The sequence below is a fragment of the Thermobia domestica genome, chromosome 7 (genome assembly GCF_964235325.1).
Source record: "Thermobia domestica chromosome 7, izTheDome1.hap1.1, whole genome shotgun sequence".
NCBI classification, from domain to species: domain Eukaryota; kingdom Metazoa; phylum Arthropoda; class Insecta; order Zygentoma; family Lepismatidae; genus Thermobia; species Thermobia domestica.
In genome coordinates, this window is record NC_137460.1 from 133,895,645 (window position 1) to 133,917,270 (window position 21,626).

A 21,626-nucleotide genomic window follows, 5' to 3' on the forward strand; every position below is an offset into this window, starting at 1 on the left:
GTATATTCAACGTAAACCGCTACACCTCTGACAATTTTAATCGCGATTGAGTTAAATTTGGACTCGCGCTCAGGTTCAGTCTGTGAGCTATCTGAGTAGTGCGCGGGTGTAGGGCCATTTGCTAATAAGAGATCTGCTCTAATGCACAATAGTTTTCTTTGTGTAGTTCATGTGTTTTTATTTATTGGAGGTTTTATACGAATGAATATTCGTTTGTAGATGTTGTGACAAACATACTTGAATTATTCATGCCTTCATGAGCTATAAGAATGACGAACAACAATTTCAAGTGTAACTTTAATGACTCTTATAGAAGCAAATTTACGTATGTTAGCCAGGGCAAAACTGAGTTTGAAACAAAATGTACACTCTGGAAAACTCAGTTTCGTTTGAAAAGGAGGCTGCAGGGAAGCAAACTGGACCCCACCTGATTTTTTATGCATTTTGTAAATTAGACCACGAGAAACACGAATCTGAAGGAATTTTGACATTCCGAATTTCGGAACTCGAGATATTCGATCATAAAGTGACCAAGGAAGCAAACTGGACTCCACCTTATTTTTATATATTTTGTAAATTAGACCACGAGGAACATGAATATGTAGGAATTTTGACATTCCGAATTTCGTAACTCGAGATATTCGAACATAAAGTGACCACGGAAGTGAGCCTAATTTTTATATATTTCGTAAACTAGATCACAAGGAACACGAATCTGAAGGATTTTTGACATTCCGACTTCCGGAACTCGAGATATTGAAACTTTAAGTTTAATATAGATATATTCTCTATACGAAACATATTATGTCCTGTGAGATATATAAAGGTAACCAAGAAAATTCTGTCACTTTTTGTGGAGGTCTGTGTTCAATTGATCCTGACACCGTGAGTTGAATGCGAATGGAGAGAAGGCGAAGGTCTGATGTTGGTGTGGGTATATCCAACATTCTACCTGCTTGTGGCAGTTCAGTTACAACGTGAACTTGTGTAAGGACAGAGTGAATATGGAACCTCCACAGAGCGTCATAAGGGCGTGTATGCTGTACGAGTTCAAACTTCGGTAAACGCCACTGCAGCGGGGCGGAAGATATCTCAGGCCTTTCGTGAGGGTGTCGTGATTACGCAGACAGTGCAAGGGTGGTTTAGAAAGTTTAAGGACGGTGACAAAACACTCACGAAAGACGCACAACGTGCCGGAAGACCAACACATGTACAAAATGAAAATCTTCAGGTAGCAATTGAGGCGTACAGTGGAGAGACCTGTGACAAACTGGGGCTAACATTCAATGTGAGTGGAGAAACCATCCGGCAGCACCTCCATCAACTTGGGAAGCACTACAATTTGAGTCTATTGGTCCCACATGAATTAACTCCGGGCCAGAAGGCTACGCGAGCAGACACCTGTGTTTCTTTGCTGTCTCGTCTGAGGAAGGAGCCATCTGGACAGGATGTTGATATATGATGAGAAGCTCCATGGCGTCGTCATCATTGTTAAAATCCTATGAACTGGTTCCAAAACGGCTGAAACCAGTAATGCAGCACAAAGTCCTGCTGTGTGTTTGGTGGACTGGTCGCGACATCGTGCATCGGGAACTCTTACCGGCTGGTCAGAGCAGAACATTAACGCAACTGTCTACTTTCAGCAGTTGAAACGTGTTCAAGAAAAACTCAAAACTCTGGAGCCAGCACTTCTCAATCGCTAAGGGGTTCTCCCGTTACGGGACAACGCTAAGCCCCACATGGGTAGATTGACCCGGGACACCATCCTACGCCTTGGATGGGAAACACTATTGCAACCGCCATACTCCCCGGACATTCCACCGTCCGAATATCACCTGTTCCATTCCTTGAACACTCACCTTAGAGAACTCCAGTTCAACTCCGTACTAAACGTGCAAAATACACTTGATATCTTCTTCGCTTCACGGCAAACCATGTTCTACCGCGAAGGAATCCATGTCCATCCCGAACGTTGGCAGAAGATCGTTGATACTGATGGGTACTATTTTTGATCTTCCAGGTACGTCTTAGGAAGGGGTGTAGCCACGGGAGGGGGCATGGGGGCCAGGCCCCCCAAATGATTTCCTGGTCCTCCTAATGGCCAGATGTTAAAACATCATTGTGAGATTGCTTCGCTTCAGTTATTTAAAAATAACTAAGTTTACATATAATTAATAATTTACGGTAAAATAATATGGAAAAATAGTATTTAACATACCGATCACAAACTAGTATGGTATTTCTTCCTTATAGCCATCCGAAAATAGTATGGTATACTTTTGTGACAGCAGAGTACACAATTTACAGCGATTTGTATTTGACAATTTGAAGACAAACGTTTTGACAAGGTATAATAAAATTCTATGATAAAACAATGGAACTAAACTAAATCGTAAGTACATTGTATTATGTATATGGTGTAATTAATGTTTTAAGAAAACTTTTTATCAGATGGAAAATATGGTGAAAAGCAACGTTTTTATTCAGTTTTTCAGTTTTGATTTCATTCGCTTTTTTAAATGCTATTTCGTGTAAAACAGGAAGTGAGAAAGTTTTGTCGCTTTTTGTGGAGGTCTGCGATAATTGGCCCTCACTGGCGGCAGGGTTTCGTCGAGTTGAAACATATATCTCGTGTCGGGGTGTTGAAGTTATCACCGCGTAGCAGCGACCAGCGAGAACTTTGTTTTCGTCCGCACTTCTTAGATTCTTCGCGGAGAATCGTGAAGGGACCAACACGAACTATCGCCAGTCATGTGCATGGGGCTATTATTATATATTATTTTTCAAGACGAATTGTCCCTAAAGTGAGCACCGAGGGTCAAGAATAACCTCTGCCTCCACATCATAAAGTGAAAAATCTTGAGATAAGTGCAATAATTGTATGAATTTAGATGACAATTTTCGTCGATCATTAGAAAGTGAGTATGCGAGAACTATGTAATAAATTAAATAGACACGCGTCATTTTGTTACAAAATTACACATATTTTATCTAATTCCAAACAGTTATCGTCGAATATTCGCGGTTAAAGGAGCACTCTGATTGACCCAATTAAAAAGATCTTAACGATTTATCCCTTTACAAGCAACGTTTCCTTCATCGCCTTCGTAGCGAAGTAGGAAGAACACTTGCCTAGTAATCATAAGGTTGATGGTTTGAGTCCCCTTCGGTGAAATTTTTTGATACATTTTTAAAGTGTTTTTTAGACTCACTTTAATGTAACTAAATCACACACATAGCCGATTTAACATTTTGGGGGAGTAATTTTGTGGTTCATTGCCGTTTTGTCGCGTCTCTGCCGCTGGTGGTATAATTTTCAAAACGGTAGAGGGGCCACCGGGGATCGTCGCTGCGGCGCCGCCAATGTTTGGCGAGATGTCGCTAATTGCCCATTTGTGGTCCACCGACGCTTACGGCATAGGAACAATTCAGTGTGAGTGACGAAACCATTCAGCAGCACCTTCATCAAATGAGGAAACACTAGAAGTTTGGTCGATGGGTCCCACATAACTTGATTCCGGGTCAAAAGGCAACGCAAGCAGACACCTGTGTTTCTTTGCTGTCTCGTTTGAGGAAGGAGCCATTTCTGGACAAGGTGTTGCCATGTGAATAGAAATGGGTCCTGTACGAAGTTACACGGCGCCGTCATAATTGATTAGCATCCCATGAACGGTTCCAAGACAGCCGAAACCAGCACTACACCAGAAGAAAGTCCTCCTGTGTGATTATGAACTGCTCGCGGCATAGTACATCGGGAACTGCTACCAGCTGGTCATCGCATCAATCCAACTGTGTACTGTCAGCAGTTGAGCCGTGTTCAAGACAAACTCTAAACTCTGGAGCCAGCACTTCTGAATCCCAAAGAGGTCTTTATGTTACAGGACAACGCTAAGCCCCTCGTGGCTAGGATGACCCGGGACACCATTTTATGCCTTGGATATTAATGAAACATGACTAAATAGTAGTTATGTTTAGCTTGATTTTATTTATTTTTTTGGTTATTATGAGATTGATAGATGATTAGATTTTGGGGTATTTTTTCCACCACCAGGAACTAGTGCTGGAATATAAAAATAAATTTTATTTGAAAGATAATTTTATAACTAAAGCATGTGGGAAATGTAGTTTATGGTATTTAGAAATTATAATTTATATTTAAATTTGTTTTTAAAAGTATTGCATACGCCATACTCACTGGACATTGCACCGTCCGATTATCATCTGTTCCCTTCCTTGCACAATCACCTTAAAGGATGCCAGCTCAAATCTCAACTAGAGGCGCAAAATGCACTTGATACCTTCTTCGCTTCACGGAACACCAACCTCTACCGCGATGGAATAAATGACATTCCAGAATGTTTGCAGAAGGTTGTCGATCTATTCTTAATCTTCCAGATACGTGTTAGGTGACATGAATGTCCGGAGGTGGTGGGTGAGAAAGCGATAGGACTTTCTTGTTTACCTTTATAGATCGGTTCTGTGTATTGAAATAGTTATGCACAAAGGTATAATGTTTGGTCGGGGGCAGTAGTTCTTGGTTAAACGAAATACAAACTATCTGTAATATAATTTATGAAATTATTATTATTATTATTATTATTATTATTATTAAACTAAAAACAGTGTTTTTATTTTTCTGGAAGGAAACCAAAATTTTCCAGTTTTTTTCAGGCTTCAAAAACACTGCAACACATTTTTTTGGTTGTAGCTGGCCCCCCTTCAAAAACGACGAGTCCCTCCTACAGAAACCCGCTGGCTACACCCCTGATCTTAGGTGACATATCGATGCTCTAAGGTGATAGGTCAAAAAGCGACAGAACTTTCTTCGTTAATTTTATACATAGCCTACTATGTAAAACTACTGTATAAGTTCTAGTATCTCGAGTTCGGGAAGTCGGAATGTCAAAATTCCTTCAGATTTGTGTTCCTCGTGGTCTAGTTTACAAAATATATAAAAATTAGTTTTGGTCCAGTTTGTTTCCGTGGTCACTTTATGTTCGAATATCTCGAGTTCCGAAATTCGGAATCTCAAAATTCCTTCAGATTCATGTTTCTCGTGGTCAAATTTACAAAATATATAAAAATAAGGTGGGGTCTAGTTTGCTTCCGTGGTCACTTTATGTTGGAATATCTCGAGATCGGAAATTCGGAATGTCAAAATTCCTTCAGATTCGTGTTCCTCGTAGTCTAGTTCACAAAATATATAAAAATCAGGTTGGGTCCAGTTTGCTTCCATGGTCATTTTCGAATATCTCGAGTTCCGAAATTCGAAATGTCAAAATTCCTTCAGATTCGTGTTCCTCGTTGTCTAATTTACAAAATATATGAAAATCAGATGGGGTCCAGTTTGCTTCCCTGCAGCCGAAAAGTAGGGTTACATTGGAAGTTTCATCAAAGAAGTAATTCAAAACAAAAACAAAAAAAGTGCGAAGGATCCCAGGTCAGCATTTGTAACACACAAGTTCACATCAGTACTTACGGTTTAGAACTATCCACTTTTCTGGTTTTAAAATATTGCAACACTAATTTAGCTGTGACTTGTACAACCATCGAACTATCCCTTTCGCACACATATATTACCATAATAGTCTTGGAACAAATAAAAAAAGTTAAAACACAGACATAAATCAATACAATTGTCTCGATCGATAAATCCTTTCACAATTGTTAAAAAGTATAATTAAAAACATCAAACATTGTTTCTGCTTTGAAAAGGACAAACAAGGTTTATTTTATAAAACCGCAAACACGGTTTCGGGGGCTTTCGCTTTCGAAAAGAGCTTTTGCTGTTTCGGTTTTAAAAACCGCTTTGTGGTTTCGGTTTTGAAAACCGCTATTGCGGTTTCGGTTTTGAAAACCGCTTTTGCGGTTTCGGTTTTGAAAACCATATTTGCGGTTTCGGTTTTGAAAACCGTATTTGCGGTTTCGGTTTTGAAAACCGCTTTTGCAGTCTCGGTTTTCTCAAAAACCGAAAACCGTAAATGTCACAAAAATCCAACAGCACTAATATAAACGAGTTAAACGGCGGTTAAACTTTGCGAGGCGCCACCCTGTGCGTCACTGGTTAACAACCTAGGTTGTAAGTCATTCATAAAAAAATAGGTTATTGCATTGGTCATGAAAAATAAAGGCGCTGATGTTCAATTGTCTATAGCTGAAGTGCTAAATTCCCTGACGATTCAGATGAACTGCTTCTACACTAAAACCATTATATATACCACCCAAGCTAAATGCTTTACTAACTCCAGCCGTGACATTCAGTAAATTTCCCAACCCCAATTGGGCTGTCAACATTTAGGCCTTTAGGAAGCATTTTAAGAAAATAAATATAATGAAGAGGACAACAAGAAATATACCCTGGGGAGGAATTTTAATGTTATAGCTCTGCATTTGAATTTCATCACTCATTTAACCATTAGTATTACTCAAGGCCTGCTCATATCTACAAAATTAGTAGATTCTGGAATGTAACCTTTTAAAGAGCACTGGCCAATATAGATGTGCCGCCTAACTGGCAAATGCACTTATTACTGTCGGTATAAAGTCACATCCAGGAATATTTGTCATAAACAGGGTACTGCAGATACGTTGCATATTTAAGTCCGCTTTTAACAACTCTGATTCACCATTCCTTGTTATACCAAAAGAAGAGTCATCATGAAAACAAATTCAAAAATATTGTTTATCTGTTTTGATTCATAACTAAAACCAGTAGTGTATAAATTGGATTCCAAAATAATGGCAAAGTTACAATCGCCACAACCAAGCAGGTTCCATTTTGGAACAGAAAAGTTTACCGATTGCTAATGAAATAAAATATCATACAATGAAAAACATCATACATTTGATTAAAATTCTTTTTTTCATAACCTAAATCAATGTAACTTAAATCAAATTTAAAAATAATGGTTAATGTATAATAATTATTAATATCAAATTTCTTATAATGATCCCGATCCATTAACTATTGGTAAAGCTTTCTATGATAACAAAGGTGGTCAAGATTGATATGCACTACCCTTCACAGGTACTGTCAATGAACAACCATATTCTTTTCTCAGATTTCATCATAATACATATGTAAAATACAAAATATTATTATTAGGTGTTGTTTAAATGCAAATGCCATTTTAATCCTTAAACGCATGACATGAATTGTACCTTGTCAACATCGGTCTTTATGATGGGTCCATGGGTCCATAACATGGTCCATAAGATTAGACTGTTCAGAGTATATATTTCTAAAAAAAAATCCTATTCAAGGTACAAGACTAGTAGTAATAATACTACTACAAATATAATAACATTTTAGTAAAACAACTACTAATTTGTTATAGTAAAGACCTAATCTAATACTACTATAAAGATTAGTATTAGTATTATATACTAATACTAATATATAATAGTAATCTAATACTAAAATATACCGTGGGTCAGAAATGACCCATGTTATGTATACTACGTAGAGAAATATATATAATAATATGTAAAAAAAATTACCAAACCAAAAACTTAAATACATTATTTTTATGTAGTAAACAAACCAATAGAATATGTCACGGAGAAAAACTACTGTGCAACAAATATTGCAGACAAAAATCTATACATAAATTACTGCTGGGTCATTTTTGACCCATGTTCTGCGTTCTAGGGTTAATATCGATATTATTCTCTTGTCGACATTAACCATAAATCATATTGTATTTAATATTTAATTCCGAACTTCAATTTTACTAATTATGTACTGGCTGAAATGTAATTCAGAAATGCAGTACGTCCAAAAATACTGCATGGCTGGGAACCTAATTGAGCACTACTCCAATTTCATCGTTTAATTTTGAAAAATAACGATGGCCCTAACGGGTAAAAGATATATATCTTAACCTTAACAATTTCTCGACTTACAATATCCTTGTTTGTTAACCCAACTAAACTTCAAGGCTCATTATGATTACAGTGAATACATATTAGCTTTCCATAGCCACCATATATAAACAATTTCACTAGCAGATTTATCAAATCCAACATTATTTATCAATTAGTTTCAATATTGTACTATACTATGCTTAAATTACAATATTTCAACGCTGAATTAATTTTACATTACAAATTACATATACTTTTACTATTATTCAATGGCAACACCAAATGCAAAAAATCATTAACTGAGGAATATACATTTTTTTTTGTTTTTTTAATTTCCCGAAATTCAAGTTTCATTATCAAATATGATAATTACTAATGTTTCTATACTTTAGATTTCTGAATACCTTTCTCTAAATGCCTAATATTTCTCTAAATGCACAATTTTATGGGGACAACTAAATGTTCATACAGATATAAATGAAAATGAATAAAACTCAAAACAAGATTAAATAATAAAATTTTATTATGATTTTTGGCCTCAAAGGTGGAAAAACCTGAAAAGAAATAAATCGTACAGAGCGTAAATATCCTAGCAAAATTCAATACAGAAGTTCCATATCCAAAACGTGATAATCACACTTTTGAAAGTATTGGGGCATTAGTAAAATTTCAAAGTCCGATTTCGCGTTCTAAAACACTTACTTGTTTAAAATTTTCAATGTTGTCCTTCCTCCGCCTTCCACATTCATCTGCCATCTCCAAGTACTGTAAATAAATCATAAAACATAACATATAAACAAACGTACCTGATTGTGAATATTCCTTGGATTGGCACGTTGACGACTGTGGGACAACGATTCAAAGCTGAAAAACAATTTCCTAACTTTCGAAATTAGGAATAGTTAAATAAATGAGTAGTAGTCCTCTACATTTTGTCTAATAGCTTCAAAGAAAGAAAGTGCTAATTTCACTTTTCTATTAGTCCCAAATTTCCCCTTCCGCTCCTTTATTGTGTGTGTTTAAAGCCATAACTGGAGTCCACTAGAAAAATGGACTATGGCCTTAGGACGTTCGCTGGTTTACTCTGGTGAACACATGCAATAATCGGCAACATATAAGTCGAATATCTTGTAGAAAAAGTTATGTAACTTAGGTATCTCCTCTAATCGAACACAATATTATTCAATTTGCGTCTCTTCAATGTTTTCGCTCACTTGCTCCTAATGATTACGAATTTCACACTCAGGTTTTAACAAAGGTAATGGGTTGTCAATTGCCGCAAGCCTATGGGGAGATCTTTGAGTTCACCAATTTCATCCTCAGGTAAATGTTTCTTAGCTAACAATAACCAAGTACTATACGTTAGTGGCGTCGGCGTCCATGTCTTAACTCTATCCATAGATTGATATCCTATACTTTCTCCATTTAAAGGATCCCATAATTCAACTGCTCTTCATTGCTAGCCACGCTAGTACATATGTACGGCCCTCAAAAAGGTCAAAGAACTTTGCAATTTGTTTCTTTATGAGACTACTCACATTGTGCTGCCGCACAAATACAAAATCTGCACGTCTATGCTTTGGAGTTTGATTCCATTCTTCGTTTCTCCTTTCAACTTTATCAGATCTTTTTACGTTAGCCAAAATTAGTTTATTGCTCCAATTTATCCTATCTTCACTGGACAAATCTTCTTGAACATTAATACCGAAATGCCAAAATATTGGACGGGAAGAATTAATGTTTAAGTGCAAATTAGCTGGCGAAACTCCTAAATTTTGTGAAGTAGAATAGTTATACAAAAGCAAGGCTTGCGTCAAATTTTCAGTCCATTCCGTATGTAACTAAGCACAAAATTCTTAATGACTGCACTAACTCTTTATTTACTCTCGCCACTAGAGAACTCTGCACATGGTAAACAGTACATTACCTAACGCGAATATTATATTTTTTCATAGCCTGAACAAAACATTTGGAGTGAAAGACAGGCGCGTTGTCTGACAAAATAAAATTAGGCAGCCCAAGCATGGGGAAATAATATTCTTCAAAGCATCTTCGCCTTGGCAGTTGAACTCCTTAACGCAAATGTTGTGCAATATCGTGTATACAAGTCCATGATGACAAGAACGAAGCGCTTCATTAACCTTCCAACTAGATATGCGTCCAACATATCAATGGACATACAATCTCGCGGTCTTCGTGATGGAATCATACTTAACAACTTGGCCGGTGGGTGTTGATCTGGTTTCATTCGAGCACACATAACACAACCTCTAACAAAATTCTTAACTGAGCTTTTCCATCCTTTCCAATAAAATGCCTTCGAAATGAGTGCTATTTTATGATCTTTGCCTGGGTGTCCTACAACGGTATGGTACGTGGTATGTTGTGCACCAATACTGGTGGTATGCAAATTTTCCATTTATTGCGAAGATGAAAGTCTCTAATAAGCAGGATAGTGTTTTCTAGTTTATAATATTTTTTTTCAAGATCTACTATTCCGAAATTCTATTTCGTCCACTGTTCCTTCTAAAACACGAATAATATTTCGATAATGTGAGCATTCTCTTTGAAAGTCTGCCAATCGTCCAGGACTAATATTAAGAACTTCATCCTACAATACTTGGAACGAATGTACTTTAAGCAATCTGTGTTCGTGCGACGGAAATAATCTACTAAGAGCTGTAAGTAAGCTAGTAAAAGTAGGAAATATCATTTTAACTTATTCTCAAGTCATCAATGAAGAATCGACAAATGTAATTTTTAATCTATTGAAAGATACCATTATCATAAAAATGGGAAAAAGAAAATGTCGCATGTTGTCTTTTGAAGAGAAATGGTTGAACGTTTTGAAAGGATAATTCAATATAGTTAGCACTGGGTTTAAACCAGGATTACATTACGCTATTTTTGGTTTCAAAAATGCGTTTGCAAGAGAATCCAAGGGGGTTTAAATTATATTTCAATAATCGCATGTGTCACGTAAACCTCAAGACCGAGAGATGGAACTCAGTGTATGGACTACTTCTTAGAAATAAATATATATAAATTCGAGCTATATTGAAAATTTCAATTCTAAGAAACGGAGGAGATTTTTTTAAAAGAAATTCTTTCTAATTTCGTATTTATAAATGAACAATGAGAGGAAACGAATGAATAATTTGATATGAATTTTCGAAGATACTTAACACTTGCTTTGTGAGTTTTTTTCATGTCGGCTTTGAAATGCTTATCTTAAAGAGAAACAAACGAAGTTTTAATTGTTTGACGAAAATAAAATAACCCATGAGTTTCCAAACTAGGAAGACAAAATTTCCTTATACTTTTTGTTAAAAGTAAATGTACACGACATTTCGAAACCTTTCCTTCCACATAGGAGAATAGAGATAATTACTATAATAATAAATCCGATTTTGTTCATGAATATTTTGCTTAATGAATTGCATGAATTAAGTTAATTTATTTGTAGTACATCTTCGGAAGTAGTTAGCGCTTAAATGCATGTGGGGTCGTTGAAATACGTATCGTAGGATTGAATAGTGATTTAAAAAAAGCTTTCACGTTTTTCCACAAATTTCCTTATCCCGTCCACAGAACCGTCATTTCACTTAGTTGTAATTTATTTGCTTTAATTTGTAGTGTAACAATTAGGCAATTTACGTGATAATAGACAACAGTAGTTACATTAAAATGTGTGAAATGCAAGTGCCAGGAATCATAAAGCAATATGTGACAGGACACTGTCCTCAGAATACAAGAGAGTGAACTTACCGCACTTCCGTCCACAGATCTCTAATTTTCAACATCATTTATGTGCCCTCAACTGCAAACATGTTGTATTGGCTTATGAATATAAGGTTGTTGACAAGGACCCTTTGAATCAAGTTATTCATACAAATACATTCCACAATACATATCACACATATAATCTAATAAATTAAGAGAAGTTCAAGGTGAAAATATTCTTACAATACGCCCTCTTCTTCTGAATATCATACGGGACGATTCGTTGTAGCAGATAATTTAGTTGGTTCGCAAGTTACCTTCGGATCATTCATGTTGATATTTAACTCTAAGCTGACAGATGCGAGGAAATAATTTGAAAATTTTGAAAATAAACACCTATTACTAATATTTATTTGAAACAATTATTATTAATTATTGTCCAATTCCGCGTCGTGTAAGAGTGACAGGGGTGCCAACTTGAAATCGAAACACGACAATTGGAACTAGTAGAAAGATGGGTACATACTGGGTAAAGTGACATCAAAAGAAGACCAAGTCATCTTGCATGTTGCCGAGTTCCGCTTTGTGTGCAAGTAACGAGGGTACTAACTTGAAATCGAAACTCATATCCTGACAAGTTGGAAGGAATAGAAAGATGTGTACAATATACACGACGCAGAATTCGACAACATGCAAGAGGACTTTTTCGTGTTCTTCTGATGTCACGGATCACCTTCCGGAGAATAAGCACATCTTTGTGTTCCGTTCGAATTGTCACAATTTGATTTTTGATTCCAAGTTGATACCACTGTCACCTTTACAAGATATTTTTGCCTTCTTTTGATGTCACGAATCACCTCCCGGAGTTTGTGTACATCTTTGATGTTCGTACTGTACAGTATCAATATATTGTACTACCATCAATAGCAATAAGCTTATCTAGTAGTTGCACATCCATAGTTTGGTATTCACATATTTTTATCTTTTCTTTATTTTGTATCTAACTGAAATTTGGTTGTCAATAGTGTCAGGTACACTTAGTACTTAACCATTACTGATAATGAAAATGTACACTGAGGAAAATAAGCACTAACTTAGTGGAGGTTAACGGACAATTTGGTTGCTAGAACCAGTTAGTAATATGCAGCCACCTCTCTGATACAAAAATGGTAAATTTTACGAGATCACTGGTAATCAATCGAAAACGGTTACCGAAAAATGAATAGAAACAATCCAATGTTTGGTAATTATTAACCTATAAAGTAGGCTAGAAGAAGGTTACCAATTGAAGTAGGTTAATTTAACCTACATTACTTTGTTGTTATCAACCGATTTTCACACAAGGTAAATTTAACCCTCAGATCTTGCTTACTGGTAACACTGCATTACTAGAAGCACAAACAGCAACATGACCATTTGCAATTTTAAGAACGAACAGTTTTAACAATTATGAATTCATGTAAGGGAATAGGAAAACAGTTATTAAATTATGAATTCTACATGAAATAAGAAAGAAATGTGAAGGAAAGTTTATTTACGGAGGTTTATGCATTTTCTGACATTTAAATAAAAATAATTTTCAGAAACATCTTTCTAGTACAAATAATCACACTTGATGATAGCACTGCTAACCATGCAACTGGCGTCAAATAATTCATACAATCGTAACAATAGTTTCGTGATGTTTACGGTAAACATAACATGTTGTATGTTGCTTTAAGATGCAAATAGCAGAAACGTTTTACAGCTTTGCATATAGGAAAGAGTAACACCCAAACAAATTATCACTCTTAGTTATTTTATATTTCTGATATGGGTACCATGCAAGGGTATTACATTAAGTACAACTGAAAAAGAAATCTAACAAGTAAGGGACCATATGGTTGTCGCGCAATTCAGATGCAGACATACGCCATCTGATTGAGCATGAAAAGATATGAAGAACACAGAAATTTAAGGTGCTAACGGCCATAGGGAGCGGAGCAAGGAAAGAGGAAACATTCAATGTCGGCAAAATTGGAGAAAGTCAGGAATGACGGGAAAAGTTAATTTCGTGCAAACAGGGAAAGAAAGTCAACCAAAAGAACGAAACTAAACATAACAAGGGCATCAAAGACGAAGAAAGATCATAATCAGGGTTGCCATCCGGACCGCAGTGTTGCCAGCGCTGCATAACATTGATATGGAAGGTATAGCATAGTATATCAATTCATGCACAAGGAAAAATATTAGTAACACAATGGACAATTGACAAGACTCTGTACACGTGCGTAAAAAGGTTTAACGATAGTCGTGAGTGAAGAAAGTCAACACACAAACATTTCTCGCAGTGAGCACAGCGGATGAAAGCAAGCTGGTCACACTCGTCTCTGCAGCATTCCTCTGTGAGTCCTTTCTCAAAGCAATATGCGGAAGGTGTTTCAAACTGTCCAGGATGATCATTGGAGTAGCCACATTTGAAAAACGAAAAGCGTATCATCTTTTGGAATCGCTTAGAGGAAAACTGGTAATGAACAAATGACTAAAGGCGGAGAAAGTTCTCACGTTGCCACACATTAATACTGGAGAACACTAACGTATCTGTGATGAACTTCACCGTGTTTTTGAATGGACGAAAGAAGAACACATCAGCAGGTTGTATAAGGCCTGTACATTTCGGAGGAATCAGCTTTTTGTAGAACAGAACACCATTAGGAACTGTCATGTTGTAAAGAGTGTCATCCTTGTTTGGAGTTCAGGAGTCAACCAAAAGCAAAACACGATCCTTACACTGAAGATCGGGCCACAAAACTTCTTCCAGAAAGATTTGCAAATCCCGTTTGGTCATATTCGCTGATCTGCTTGCATATGCTTTCACATTGGGGAATTCAGCGACCATGCGTGCTGGAAAGTTACCACTGGGTTCCGAAACAACAACATACATAGGCAGAACGCCGATCATCATCATCATCATTATTGAACGATGCTCCCAAACACTTTTGTTTCTGTGTTATCATATGTATCCCCTTCACTTTCATGTCTATATTTGTCCTTCCTCATGTACATTATTCACTCACGACTATCGTTAAACCTTTTTACGCACGTGTAAAGAGTCTTCAATTGTCTTTTGTGTTACTAATATTTTTCCTTTTGCATGAATTGCTATACTATGCTATACCTTTCATATCAATGTTATGCAGCGCTGGCAACACTGCGGTCCGGATGGCAACCCTGATTATGATCTTTCTTCGTCCTTGATGCCCTTGTTATGTTTAGTTTCGTTATTTTGGTTGACTTTCTTTCCCTGTTCGCAGGAAATTAACTTTTCCGTCATTCCTGACTTTCTTGAATTTTGCCGACATTGAATGTTTCCTCTTTCCTCGCTCCGCTCCCTATGGCCCTTAGCACCTTAAATTTCTGTGTTCTCCATATCTTTTCATGCTCAATCAGATGGCGTATGTCTGCATCTGATTTGCGTGACAACCATATGGTCCCTTACTTGTAAGTAGTTGTTACCTACTTTAATACTGTATTTTTTGACGTTATTTTTTATTATTCTTTCAAAGATATGATTGAAAGAATAATAAAAAAAATTGTAACTAATTCCAAATATGTTATATTCATCAAAATACGCTCTTAGAAAGTTGATGTACCCTGTTTCGTTAAGCTAACAGTCGGTTGTTCTTACATGCTAACTTCGCTATGATTACTGGCTGATTACCGATTACAGGCTATAATTGGTAGTGGTAACTACGTGATCGGTTAACGTACCCCTGTGAGTTAATTACAGTGTATATAACATAGCAATATTAATCTGTAACACAAGATTGTGGTCAACTTCTCTCGTTTTGGTTACTGTCCATATTATTCTTGTTTACTAATAACCTTTCTTTTTTATTTTGCGTGTAGTCATAAATATATTAAGTTTTGTTAACACCATCTATTTTGTTCAGTATTCAATTTTATTGATAATTATTTTATGTTTCACATGTGTGTAATAGTATTAAAATTTAGATTTAATGTTAGCTATCAAAGTATTTCTTGATTAGTACAACTCTATTTTAAATTGTACACAGATAATTTTCAATCTTGATAAATATTCAAATATTCGTTTACTTATTTTAAGATTGTTTGGAGAATTTGACAAGAAACATAAACCATACTACAAAGATTTCATAACATTGGTAGCTAATGTAAATGAAACAACAATGAAGAATTTCAGTTATTTTGCTGAGGATAAAAAACTTAGAAGAATGAATATGACATATATTCAAAACAAGGTAAGACGAAATATCTAATATAATCAACTGTGAATTTATGAGGTAAATCACAAATTTCGCAGGTGAGATTAATGCATACATTCTTTGAGGAATGTGTGGAATTCTAAACTTCAGGTTTTCTTTCCTATAATGTTTGGTCCTTAATAAGATGGCGTGCACCACCATTAATAAGCGAAAATAGAGAAACGAGTATAGATCAGGAAGACGGTGTAACGGGATACATATATTAAATACAGTCGGATCTAATGCACAAACAATAAGATGATTTGTATTTAAAATTTTGCTTTGATACTTTTAGAACAAAGTAGACAGCAGTGTATTAACAGAGAATATGAGTATCAAAGCATTAATATAAGAAACAACTTCCTTATAAATGGTTTGTAGGCATAATTGTGAGGGGACAATAATTATTAGGTGAGAAAGAACATGGGTCGAGTGTTCATGTTTTCTCGTAAAATTTCCCAAGCGACTAAATTTTGATGTGGTGTTGATCTACTAATACAAAAAAACATTAACGACAACGTTATTAAGGTATCTGAATGTAATCGACGAAATAAAGGAGGGGAGCAGAATTACAAGCGATATATTAGGCATATACCTTGAAAACTGTAAGTCAGAGAATTATTATGAGAATACAATGTATTACAACTTCGTTTCATAAGAAGAGCACGAGACTGCACACCAATGTCTATAAACTCCGCACCTATGTCTTTTACAGACAAATATAGTTGAATTTGAACTAGAACCATAAAAGCACTATATATATATATATATATATATATATATATATATATATATATATATATATATATATATATATATGTGTGTGTGTGTGTGTGTGTACACGAAGATGTTAAAGATAAATCGAATACAATGCTATACAGTAGCATAGCTGTATTCGATAATTGTCTTTCCGACTTTCACACTATTTTTGGTCACAGAACATATTTTTGGTTTAAGACAACTATTCAAGCGTAATGTGCTATGGTTATGAGTGTTTGGATTAGAAATCTAATGGTCATGAGTACAGCGTAATGACCATTGAAAATGAGCGAAATGACAGTCTTATGTTTGAACCTACTAGATAAGAGAAATAATATATTCATTTTATATTGATGCAAGGAGCCTATGTCATTAAAATATGGCCAGACATATAAGGAATACTTCACACCACCAATTACAAGATCATGAGGATCAATTAAAGTGGATGAACATGTATAGTTGGATTCATGTTTATTTGTGTCAAAAATGAATTAAAATTTTCCTTTTAATATACAAAGAAAGGGATCGTTATATTACTCTTGATCAAGATTATTACTGACAAAAAGTATTTTGACCATTTAAACTAATTGCGGCAAAACGAAAACCAATATTGCGAAACAAAGTGAATGCATTACTTAAAAGTAAACGGTGAACAAAAATAGGTACAATTATATACAGGATCATTCCATGGCAGTATAATGCAAAAATAATCTCCAGATTATTGAAGATTATGTCCCCTTGATGTAAACGCTAACCCCACGTTCGTTATATAAACATAAACAAAGGCAGACAACGTTTGAACCAGCATGTGCAGCAACAGTTCTATATAAAGGTGACTTTATTTGGCTCTTTCGCCAATCTTTGGTGCTCTTCTTCGGGTCACGTGCTGATTGAAACGCTGTCTGCGTTTGTTTATGTTTATATCATGCACGTCGAGTTGCCAATCACATCAAGGGAACTCAACCTCTAATAAATTGGATAGTGTTTTTGCATTATACTGCCATTTAATGATGAGCACTGTGGAGAAATAAATACACTGAAGATCACTTTTCATAAATTGTAAATTCCTGTGCACAACAAACTATTAACTATGATACTGTTATATTAAAGAATGGAATGAAAAGCATGAGAATTTTCAGTTTCCTAAAAAATTATCGGTTTTCGTTTTGTAGTGGTCTTTCACGATTCCAAGTGATTCATAATGTCAGCGTGGCTTTCAAGTGTTACCTGTAAATTACAAACCTTAAAATGATAACCCACTAAGGAGATAAATGGAGTATATTTTCAACTTTATCGGGCCTTGTATTTTTAGAAGTCAGACATTTTGCATCTATATTTAATAATTAATAACAAGTCAGTAAGTATATCAGTCATAAGTCAGTCAATAAGTAGTATTTAATATGTCAGTAATAAGTAGCGGAATTTTCATCGGAAGTATATCGGTACATAAAGTTTCTATTTCTACACCAACGTACTGAGTTACGATTTATCTCGATTGCGACAGCAATATTAGGTTAAGTTTTCATCTCCAGATCTTGGGTAGAGAAAGAGAAAATATCCGACTTGAACAATGGATCCATCAGAATAAGACTCGATTTCCAAGTTGCTATCAAAATTGTAGAGATGGTGCATTTAATATGTCGTTGTTTAATGTTTCGGGAAGGTCATCAAATCTGTGTTCCCATCCGAATTTAGAATTATTGCAAGAGACAATTGATTTTATTATCAACACAGACAGGACAGGCAGAAAACGTAAATCTTCTAAAATAAGACAATGTACATACTACGAATCCATATTACGGTATTTGGGTTAATGTATTAGACAGCAAATTTAGAAATTTGAACCCATATCTATTCTATTATGATACTCCATTAATGCAACTAATGTGGGTGTTAATTGTATAGACTTGCTCTTTAACACCCTAGTAGAAATTTTAAAAATAGTCCACAACCAATTCTTATGCAATTTGTGCTTACTTTAAATAAATCGTGATGGGATTCTCTACGAGCACGATTAAGGCAAAGTTTTGTCCACTAGGGTACATGCACAGATATAAATATAGAGAGCCAGTTAGGTTGCCTTTGAGAAGCATCAGAAGAAACATGGCTTCAAGAAACTTCCTACTTGAGTTTCATAATGTGGTAGGGTGCAACAAGTACCTTGTACTCGAGTACAATGGGGTGTCTCCTTATACTTTTTGTGAAACAATGATTTCCTGGAAGAAATCCTTTTTCATGCAATCTGACGTCTAGGAAATAATTCCTCGTTGTAAAGCTATCTTGCTTGTACGTATTGTAACTACATGTGGTCTACTAGTGCACATATTCTGTAGAATCATAGAATCTGAAGTGACAGTAATGCAGATGTTCAGTGCAAGGATGCCTTACCTGTGTACTGTTGCTTTTACTTTTTTTTAAATCCAACCTTTCATACCAAAAGATATTCCAAAGTTATTATATACACTTTTTTTTATAGAAACCTCACAATGTCACAGAAACTATACATTGTTTACTTGAGTGTTTATGTGCAGAATAAGTAATAAATATCGAATTAATATTATCATCATTTTAGAATGATATCAAATTTCCAGCATGTTTTGTTTAGGAATTAGAAAATTAAATAATCGCAAATACCTAAGAATACCCTCATTAATAATGGGACAGGCATAAAAGATCTCATGATCATTGTATACAGAGGGCTCTAGCTTGAAGTGCTAGTAGTAAAACTTATAATCGCAATGTTAGGAATATACAATATATTCTCTGACTCATATTTTGAAAAATCCAGTAAATTAAATGCCATATTCTCCCAAAAGTACGAGGGGCATTCAATAAGTAAAGAGACAAACTGAGGCACTCAAAAAAACACTATAACAGAAATGAGTCCTCTTACCTGTGTATGATGTCATACAATACACATTACCATTCTTACAAGATATTATTCCATAATATTGAGTTAATAGGTATAAATGACCGCAGCTGGTGTAACTTCCGCTATTATATGAACAGCATAATTGTTTATGAAAGGTCGTATGAAAGCATATGTAAGGCTGCATACTAGCGGACGTAAAACTTATAATAAATGGTTTATTGATCTGGAAAATACCGATCGGGTAGCTCGTGATATTAAAACAAAGTGGATACTTCGTAGAATGCAAAAGGAACTGGGTAGACATAAAGATAGTGCAGAACATTTCACTAAAAGATGTGCAAAAAGAAAACTGAATATATCCTTTTGAATAACGCACTTTATCTCGAGCAGGCACAAAGAAAATATAACGGCACAGCACTCGAGGCTTATGAATGGCACGATGTCCCATGCAATATATTATGAAGCCAAGTAGCAAAAGGTTGCTACTAGGAACCGGTGTACACGGAGAGGGACATCTAGCACCAGTTAGAGGAATTTAGGCTGCGTTCACACTTTGTGAATAATATTACGAAATTTTACTTGTAATCACACTATTACTTGATTAACTCGCAGGCTAGGAGAGTGACAGTTAGCACTGGTTGGATATTACTTAATAAACAGCACTTGAATTCACCACACATAAAATTAAAGAAAATCTCAGTGCAAGAAGATAGATAAGGCCAGCATAAACATATTGTCGGGGCGAACAAGATGCAACATGCTAACGAGCAAACATCATTGCATACGGGCCAAGAAAGCTTGCACGAAACAGCTAAGCTTCACTAAAAGAATACGTTTCATTCAAGGCACTAGCTCAGTACAAAGGCTGAGCGATAGCATTTACTTAACAAAAGTCGCTACGAAGGTTGACACCGAACATTAATAAAACTATTCTTGAAGACTACCTTCGTATCAACACAATAATGCCTCTATTGACCCTTTTGTAGGTACATGAATCCTGTGCAAATCACACAATCACGGGCAGGACTTACCCAGTGGGATTCTCAAAGCACATTGTAGTTACGAACATGATGACCTATATTCACTATGCACGAAAGTACAAGGGTGAAATTAATATACATCCTTAATAAAACAACTATAGGTGATTGTTGCAGAGTATAGTGATAATTCCTTGAAGCAGAGGATCCAAAGCGGAACTTGACTCCGCGACCAGGGCTGTACGCAGCTGGAGCGCCACCAGACATTCCAAAAGTAATGTTCCCACTCTAGAACAACTTAAAATCACTGCTTATGGCCTTAAGGGACCAATTACGCCATGATTGCTCCAGTATTACACTTGATAGCACACGGAAACACAAGCGCTGAGTTTGATAGGAGTGAGTATAGTAAAGTAGGTCATAATAATACACAGCACAGACGATATGACAGCTCCTAGGTTGGAACTTATTACGTCTTCCACCAGAAATAGTATTGCCTTTCGGAGAAAAGTCAAACTAGCTTGAAAACACATATAACATCGACCACCTTACAATGCGGCTTCTTCATGATGAGTAACAGTGATTCAGTGAATGCCATAACTAATAGCGTCAAGATTAGATTTCAAATAAACCAAAAGATGAAATAATCATTAGTTGGTGCTGAGATGATGTTTCAACTGTAAAGAGCTTAGCTACTAAGAAGAATGGAACGTAGAGTCGGGGTTTCTTCAAGAATTTACTCGATCATCTTTAGTTGTTCATGGCACTATAAACTAAAAGACATCATCAAAAGTACTATTCAAAAGTTCTAACGTATGTTAAATAACACTGACAACTAGGTTTTGATATGCACTTTTACACTATTGAAGAAAAGAGTTGTGCAACAGTTAAACACATGGTTTAGCACTATCACTTCATATGTGACAACTGGCTCAGACAAAGAGCAGAATTTTCGTTCACTCACTATAATTAATATTTTATGTTAAACTGCCTACTAACAAGTTAATCAGGGAAAGAAAGACTTCAGCTATCATTTAGATTCAGCCTGTTTTTTGGATGATGCCGGTTCAGGGCGAAAAATCCCGAATTATTTGACACAAAATTCAGACATTACTTTATACTGCCATACCGAACAAACAGTCTCCCTCCAAGCGAGCAACTTCCCTT

General features: G+C 35.7%; 1 protein-coding gene across 1 annotated transcript in view; it reads left to right on the plus strand.

Annotated features, from left to right (window-relative positions):
- The window catches only part of LOC145689343 (uncharacterized), a 380,527-nt gene that overhangs the window by 247,146 nt on the left and 111,755 nt on the right, over positions 1-21,626 (plus strand). Inside the window, exon 5 of the mRNA XM_081763491.1 lies at positions 15,695-15,848. Within this exon, the coding sequence (XP_081619617.1) occupies positions 15,695-15,848 (154 nt within the window). The remainder of the gene's footprint in view (positions 1-15,694; positions 15,849-21,626) is intronic.